At 33.9% G+C, this 8,940-nt stretch overlaps 1 protein-coding gene across 1 annotated transcript in view; it reads right to left on the minus strand.

The window, feature by feature from the left end:
• LOC110695937 (callose synthase 9-like) overlaps positions 1-8,531 on the minus strand; it is a 29,733-nt gene extending 21,202 nt beyond the window's left edge. The window contains exons 1-13 of the mRNA XM_021873172.1: positions 8,228-8,531; positions 7,734-7,938; positions 7,530-7,627; positions 6,723-6,886; positions 5,818-5,941; positions 4,474-4,584; positions 4,258-4,380; positions 3,431-3,520; positions 2,975-3,072; positions 2,182-2,299; positions 1,656-1,781; positions 1,096-1,172; positions 920-998 (exon numbers count right to left, since the gene is read on the minus strand). Of these exons, the coding sequence (XP_021728864.1) occupies positions 920-998; positions 1,096-1,172; positions 1,656-1,781; positions 2,182-2,299; positions 2,975-3,072; positions 3,431-3,520; positions 4,258-4,380; positions 4,474-4,584; positions 5,818-5,941; positions 6,723-6,886; positions 7,530-7,627; positions 7,734-7,935 (1,410 nt within the window). The 5' untranslated portion in view covers positions 7,936-7,938; positions 8,228-8,531. The remainder of the gene's footprint in view (positions 1-919; positions 999-1,095; positions 1,173-1,655; positions 1,782-2,181; positions 2,300-2,974; positions 3,073-3,430; positions 3,521-4,257; positions 4,381-4,473; positions 4,585-5,817; positions 5,942-6,722; positions 6,887-7,529; positions 7,628-7,733; positions 7,939-8,227) is intronic.
• Between the last annotated feature and the right edge of the window lie 409 nt (positions 8,532-8,940).

Consider the following 8,940-nt stretch of genomic DNA (forward strand, 5'->3'; position numbering starts at 1 on the left):
GATGGGGCAAGGGAATAAGTAAGACCAAGAATAAATAAAAACACAACTTTATGGCATTGCCCATTCAAATATCAAATGAATCAAACAAAATTATTACTGAGCTAGATGGGACATCAAGACAAAATACAAAACCTAAAATAAAAATTAGGATGCCACGCTTTATTGCACGGAAGGCAATCAATACAAACAGTGCTTTTTTTTTTTTTTTTTTTTTTTTGGGGGGGGGGGGGGGAGTGTTTGGTGTGAGGTATTCAGGAAAAGATAAGGGAAACAACCACCTTGACTCCTGTAATTGTTGTTTGTTAAGCCTTTTTTATCAGTCCCTTTACCACTTTGTTTCCCCCACTTCCCTGTACATTCCAAACCCGATCCTCCAAAAAAGGAATCATCCAAACCACTGCCAACCACTTAAAAACCACCCCATCTATTTAAAAAAACAATCATAACCACCCAAATACCACACTACCCACCCAAAAATCAACCTTCAGTTTTCACAAACATTCACCAAACCACCATCCAACATATAGATATAAGAGAAAGAGATAGCAACGGCAACGGGAGAAGCGATAACGGCAAAGGAAAGATAACAACAAATGGATGGTAGTGTAAACTACACAGAGGGGTGGAGATGGTGGTTGTAAAGAGAAGGGTAGTGATGCTTGTAGATTAGGGATACCTTTTTATTATAATTCTAAAACAAACAGCATCTAAAACTGATGAAACCACTGTACCATCAGGATATTATTTCAAGTACTGTGTATGGACTGTATGCCTTCCAGCTCAAGAAGAAGAAAGGAATCATTTGGACAAAGAACCAAAGAACAACCTCAAACAGGAGCTTTTGGCAAGGAACATAATAAGTAGATAAAATAAATAAAACAGATAGTCAAAGATAGCATAAACAGTGAATAATTGTTACTTTGGACTTGGTTTCAGGCTTCAAAAAAAATGCTGAGCTTAAACGCCAAGGCCAGCTAAGCTCAAAGCAATGAATTGACCTAAAACATAACACACATTTTTAATCAGTGTAAAGAAGAGAAACATTAAGCCTATCGCCAATTCATTTCAATGAAATATGCATTCAAGAGCCCTTACCAAAAATATTCATTGAAATCATCATAATTCCTCCACTTAGAGTGAGGTGCTCGTCCATTGTTGTTGTTAGAAGCCTCCTACAAGACAAACCACAAAAATAGTAACACATAAACAACAAAAGACCTCTTATATCAATATATAAGAAAGAATATTTCTATGGCAAGTTTCTCTGATGGCTACAAGATTTGATGGCTTTCTGTTCCTTTAACATCAACATAAATAGTGTTACCAGACATTCTCAGTGTCTGACTCAAAACCATAGCTACTGCATTAAAATCTTGAAAGGTCCACATAGGTATAACTCTTGCAAAGGTCGGAATATACATGGACAATTGCCACAAAGAGAATCCCGACATATGCCAATATCAAACAGTTCTATTTTGTCATCTAAATAAGTTAAGTTGATCAAAAAGGCTATGGCAAACATATGAATCCAAGATTAACAGCTTTGGCTTATCCATAAATAATTCAAGACACATTGAGCCTTACAAACTGCTACTGGTCTATGTCCTACATTATCAAACTTCGTACAAAAGATGAACGCAGAAAGAAGCACCTACCGCTGCAACCACATCATATAAAGGAGATATCACCCTCTCCAAGAACGAGACGCTATCACCAATTCTGCAGCTATCAGCTTGCTTCAAATCTTGCTGCCTCAGTATCTCACCCATTTCTCTGGCCATCTGAAGAAGTTTCAACACATAAGACATTTCAAAATGAACTAAAATACACCACATATGAAGGGAGTTCTCAGAAATGCAAAGGGGATACAAAATATTTCAGATACTTAGGAAGGTTTCATCCTCAAACAAAATGAATTACACGTATATGTATATATATATATATATATATATATATATATATATATATATATATATATATATATATATATATATATATATATATATATATATATATATATATATATATATATATATATATATATATATTAACAAGTCCAATTCACATTGACAAATGACCTGACAAAATGACTGCAGGTATGTACCAGCCTCGCACAGCTAAAGGCTATTTCAAAGATAAATTCAAATTCGAAGAATAAAATAATTGTCCTTGTTGACTTACATGATGAAATATGTAGCATAAACACTCTGGAAGGAAGCGAACATTTGCAGCTTCACCCCAAATTAGGTAATACAATGACACAAACAACAACTTCTTATCCTTGCGAAGGGACTCCAAACTGCACAGCAAAAATTTCCAAGTACAAGGTTAATTTGGCCCCCACATACACAAAGGGTAAGAAATAAATATCCAGACTTCCAGAGCCTGGAAAGATAACCCAGAAGATGTTTGTGATAGATCTCAAAGGCAATGTATAAAAAGGCTCTAGGCACACCAAGTTGAAAGGGATTTCCCAACACCTTATTGAAGGGGGGCATAATTAATAAAAAGTAAAAAATATGGAAAAAAAATTATGTTCGAGTCAAAATCATCTCACCAGACTAAAAATAGGTGAATGACCCAGGTCAGGCGCAACTATTCATAGACTGCTCAATACGAGAGGTAATACATACAACGTAGTAAATTACACGAACACCGGTAGAACTCAGTGTTTGATAAAGCACGCCTAGGCGCTGAGGTGCAAGGCGATCAGGTATGCGCTTAATTTGGTCTGGGCGAGGCATTTTTGATTAGGCACACAAAAAGCGCATGAGGCGCACTTGAAGTGAACTTCAGCTAAATTTATTTAACTGGCCACATAGTGCGCCACACTTCAAAGAGGCGCACCTAGGCGCAGCAAAACCCCTCTCCCTTCAGTGCGCCTTGAGCTTTTTTATACATTGGTAGCACTAAAAAATGTATGTATCTAACAAAATAAATATATAATGATCTAAAATTAAGATAGACTTCATACTTGCTCCAAACTGGCTGAAGATTCAAGTAATTACACCATTTGATATAGTTGTCCAGGGACTTCAAAAACACGGTCTGTACAGCAGCCTCGTCCAATTTCTATACAAAACAAATGTAAAAGCAACACATTTTAGCGCTTAATATGTGCAGGAATAGCTGTACTTTAATAGCTAATCACAAAGAAAAAATCAAACTGTATTTTGAACACAAAAAGGCACCACAAAATACACAGCAGGAAAAAAAATGACAGACATCTATATCATATATAAACCGAAAAACAGAAATAAAATCATACACAATTTCATCATACTAAAGAATAATGTCTATAACAACATACATGTGTAAAATATATTTCAAATCAAAAACACATTGCTATTGCTAACTACACAATTAATAATTACACAGCCATAACACAAACAAGCCAACAATCCACAGTAAAAGAAGTGAAAGTACCAACCGGATCAATTTCTTCAGGAATTCGAAGCCGAGATTGCTCATTTACAAGGAGAAGAATTATATGCTCCCGCTGATTGGAAACATTGTCCTTCTGCCAGTTAATATCAAGGGTAAACACAAGAATTTATCATTGGAAGCTAATGCTAGGCTAGGAATTAATGTACTCAAACAACTGTAACATAATCAGAAAAAACAAAATTCAGCGAAAGAATCAAAGAATTTACAGCATTGTAGAACATAGCAGTTGAATTCTGAACTGGCAATAAATATGTACATAGCCAGCGTAAAATAAGATTAACGTACTGAACTAAAAAGAGTAAGATTAACCAAACACAAAATACTCACTCTTTTCTATCTTTGTACTCTCTCCCCAAATAAAGAAAGCAAAAAGGTACATAAGATGACGATCATAAGAACTTACAAGAACAAAAATAATAAACTAGTGTTCCACTCAAACTGAATATGAAGTCAAACATCACAACAACATCCAACAAACACTTGTGACTAAAAATTCTATTCTGAAAGATCTTATTCCTCAGTTCCAAGAATATCGCACAAATACTTGTGACTAAAAAAATTCTAGATCACACACAACAGGGAAAGTGTAGTTAATATTTCCTATGTCATTAGATGGTATGAGCATGAAGACACATTCGAATACATAATAGAACATCTCAGATATTAGATTTTAAAAAAAAAAGGATATTGACCTTAGGCAGCACAAAAACGCTTCGTTTATAATCCAGGAAACAGAGATATAATACCAGCAAACAATGTTCAGTTTAACAGGAAAGAGAAAGGAGGAAAAAAAAGTAATCTGATTCAGACCTGAAACCCAAAAACATATTGCAGAAAGTCAAGCATATCACGGCCTCTGACAGGAGACACAAAATCAACTGGCAATTCTGGTAGACCTTGAATGTCTTTCAAAGCAGACACAGCTGCTTTCACCTGATACAAAGTCAAAATGAATAAACAAAGCACCCAAGTCAAAGCTGTATCTTGATGAGAGTGTTATCTCCTCAGTGTTTTTCAACAACAGACCTCAGGGAAATTAACGATCCTGTTTGATGTGCTAGTAGTATCCAGCGGAATAATATTGTAACCAATCAAATCCTCAGTCATAGCTGCATCTGACTCCATAACCCGCTTAAGCTGGCAGGTAAAACAAAACAGAATTAAGTATAAGCAAAAATAAAAACATCTTCATTTCTTCCATAAATATCATTTTACAGCCTATAAATAGTAAGGTTAAGAATTTGAAACAAAAAGACGCCAAAGAGATGTCAGTGTAACCCATCTACAGAGTTAGGGGCAAAAACAATATCCATTGAGGAATCACGTCAACATAAAACAACAAGAACCAATAAACACAAGGCAATTTGCAACAGTAGGGAAGCATAACGTTGGCCCTAAACCAAAATCAAATTTCGTTTATATGAAGTTATAAAGTATAACTCCTTCCTCCAGTTCTCAAAAAAAGTTACAAATTCTCATTAGATTTAGGTCCATACAATAAAATATGATAACATAATATAAGAACGCACTGACTTCTATTTTTTATTTACCTGAACCTATGTTACTCCGACTCTTCATTTCACCTCACGTACCCATGTCAGACCCTCGACACTCGAACATGGGTGGGACACTTGGACACTTCATTTTAGTTCAAAATCATTAAAAAAAAAATTAAAAAATAGCCGGGTCGGACACTTGGACACATATCCGTGTCGGACATAGGTACTCGAGTCCAAGTAGTAACATAGACCTGAACATAAATCCACTACAACTTCTCTCCTAATAACATGTGTCCAAGAATAAACGAAACTTAAATCTGGGAGGAATAATGAGATAGACATAGACAGACCAAATATAACTAACATGTAAGCTAACAATCTTTCCAAAAGAATACAACACACTTCATAAATATGATAAAGGATGAATAAGCATTTCTCAATGAGCAACCATATGTTCATAAATGAATAGCTCATCAAACAATGTTCAACAACTGTTCAAGAATGGTATCAATTCAAGTAAAATAAAAAATAAAAAATAAAAATAAAATAAAAATACTAATACAACATGATTTAACCAAGACTGAGATTAATATTTAATATGCTATTGACTTAGATACACCCCTAGATCAATGGACTTTTTCGGCAAAGTTAAGTCAGAGATGGTAGAAAGATAGGCACAGAAAATACAAAAGAAAAAAATGACAAGAAATATAACAAGGTAGAAAAAAGGTTCTTGGTAAAAGAGTTAGCTACTTCAAAGTTCAAATAATTATCACATAGCTACAAAAAAAATTTAAACCCTCATTGGAAGAAAATAAAATAAAACAAAATAAAAATACAACAAATGAAAAAATGTTATTCCATATCTGACCTCTTCTGGAATCAATGTTTCAGCTTCTTCGGGAGAAACCTCACTAGTCATTTGTTCAAGCACTTCACCCAACACTTTTAGAGTAGCAAAAATCCGTTTTCTTTTTTTAGTTTTCCTTTCCAACCTGATTAAGAAAAATAAATTGTTAAAGTGTTCAACACAAGCACCTAGTAACATTAAAATATTCAATAAACCTCCCAAAAAAAAAAGCTAGAATAAAACTAATGAAAAACACTGCATTTGATAAGGATGTACACAAGCTCTGCCCATTGCTACCAGGGTTGTAGTAACTAGTAAGGTAGACAGCATTAGATAAAGACCATAAAGTGCAATTCAATAAAAAAAAATTGTTACATATTAGTCACAAGTACGTGGTGCACAAATACTGTTACACACAGACCATACTGTAACGGCACAATATGTCGGTAAAATTAGACATAAACAATTCAAGCATCTCTGAATTTCAGAGAATACAGACAATACGCATGTAAAACCTTGCATATATTTTCAAACTTGTTATGACCTCAACATTTAGTCATGCAATAACAATACATCAAAGCCTAAAGGTCCTAAACTGCATTGTCTTTTGCTCAGTAATAGACCTAATTTTTATACATGTTATGCCACAAGATGGAATGTTATTCTTCGATATTTAGCCCGATTGGAAGAAATCACATTGCAGTATATATGTTCAGCTTGAAAATTCCTAGAGGTAAATTATGTGATCATCCATTATGCCCAAGTGTGCTTAGGGTCAATTAAAGTCAATATGTAAGAAAAATAAGGTATAAATGCAAGTTTGCATTTGATGAATTTAGTACATACTGTTTAGAAGTTAAAAAGAAATCAGAGAGCAATATAAAAGAAGCCAGAGAAGAAAATTCAGCTGGAGCAGAAGAGCATACTCTCCAAGATTCCCAGTAAAAGCTCCCGATTCCCGGAGCTTCATTTCGTCTTCCAATAGCTGATCCACATTATTCATCTGTCTATATTTCCGGTAGAATTCCTGCAAACGAGCAATATCTTGGCTTCTATCTATACTTCCAACTTCTCTCTTTGCTAATTTTTGCTGCACAGATATAAATCCCAAATGAAGATTTTAAGCAAGAGAAAGAAAAATGTAAACGTCTCCTAAGAACCAAACATATAAGAATAACAGTGTGCTAAGCAACAAATCAAAATAATAAGTCCTTAACAGCAAATGACGAATGAAGTGGGCCATGTGGCATAAAAATATTCCAATGTTCTGCTCTTCGGCAGGAGACAAGCATATCATAGTACAATCTGGTTATAAAAAAAATAGCCCAAAAACAAAGTTGCTACAATTGGCTTAAAAAATGAAATTCAATCGTTTTGCATTAATCTAACAGAAGTATGACTTTGATGCCAGAATCAAAATATACGTATCCACATCCGATCATCATCTAGATACATTATGAATCTTGGACACAAGCTACACACAACATTACAGAAACTCTAAAAGATAGTCAATCTAATCCCAGCATTCACACCTTTACCCCAGCTATTAGTCGTCTAACAGGCCAAGTCTAGTAGGATGTATTATCTACAGCACATTCAAGCACACTGCATACAGCAGCTAACCACATTTTAACGTATATATATAGGCACAGTAATACCAAAAGAATGCTGCTTCCTTTTAGCATATATTTCTTCCGATTTCTCCCAAATTAAAAAGATGGAGGAAGTAATACCTTGATCACAGACATTAAACCAGTCTTGAATTGCATAACACCTCTTCCCTCACTATTAGGATCGAGATTCTGAGCCATGGAATATGCATGCTCACAAACTGCAAGAGAAAACAATAAATAACCAGAAACCCATATACAATATTTCAAAGAACCACCAATAATTTAATTCAACATAATATAAATGTAAGCGAATGGGAACATTACGTATTCGAGCAACATTAGGATCTTCAGCTTGAATTTCATCAGCAGTTCTGAGTATATCATCAATAAGTCTACTATTACCAAGCGAAGACGGCACATTGCCCGCAATCCCAGTTGTGTGTCTCCCATGAGCATATGCACCACTCCTTGCACTTCTCAAAGCTGCCCTAACCAACCTCTCCCATAGCTCCTCGGCTCGAGACATTTCCTACTCCCCAAAATTCAATCCGACAAACAAATAAATCAGGTAAATGCAGACTCAAACCATCATCAACAACACCCAATTACCTCATTTTCACGACATAAATCAAATACCAAATTAAACATACAAGTTGACAAATTTTGATGCAATTAAAGGTTTTTTTTTTTCAAATTAAGAACAGACATTAATAAATAAATAAATAAAACAACAACAATCTATCAAATTTAATCTTCAAAATAAACGCAAACAAAGAGGGCAACAGAAATTTCTGCCAATGATCAATAGAAATCCATACCTCTGAAACTAAATCTGTTGAAAAATTGAGTTATAGAGCTTCAAAATTGGTCGAAATTCATTTTGATATATACTAAAAGAGGAGAAGAGTGTGAAAGTTAAGCTTAAACCCTAAGATCGGGAAATGAATATACAGGTATCGGAACGGAAAGTATATATTTGAAAACACCACGATTGTATGCAAAAGCAAGATGAAGTGACAGTTTTTGTTTCTTTGTCTTTTTTTTTTCTTTTAAGAGATTTGATCGTCAAAGTCAGGTTTAGTAAAGAACTAAAGGTAACCAGTTTTTTGCCCGAACAATGCTCGGATATGTGTATATTTTAATATTTTATTTATTTAAATTTGTTGTCATTGTTTAATTAGTTAGGCGGTTTATTCTTTATTTTATTTTTAAAATAAGGCTGTATATCTTTTTATTTTTCATCAATTATCTTTTTATTTTTTAAGAAAATCTAAAAAAAATAAAAAGTTTTTGGTAGGAATTTTTTAACGCGTGTAATTCTAGAATATTCCAAGTGATTACTTTAGTATATATATAGTATTGATTGTTTTTTTTTCAACAAAACAAAAGTTTTTAAATTTCTTGTTGAAGGATAATTGATACAATTAAATTTTGTGCATAGGTTGATCATTGATTCGACTTTATTTTTACAACCTAAGAGGCACAATACGTGCGTGTGAAGTATAAGTGATCTTTCAAGCTAGATTTTTTT

The sequence above is a fragment of the Chenopodium quinoa genome, unplaced genomic scaffold, assembly GCF_001683475.1.
Source record: "Chenopodium quinoa cultivar QQ74 unplaced genomic scaffold, ASM168347v1, whole genome shotgun sequence".
In the NCBI taxonomy this organism is placed as follows: Eukaryota; Viridiplantae; Streptophyta; class Magnoliopsida; order Caryophyllales; family Amaranthaceae; genus Chenopodium; species Chenopodium quinoa.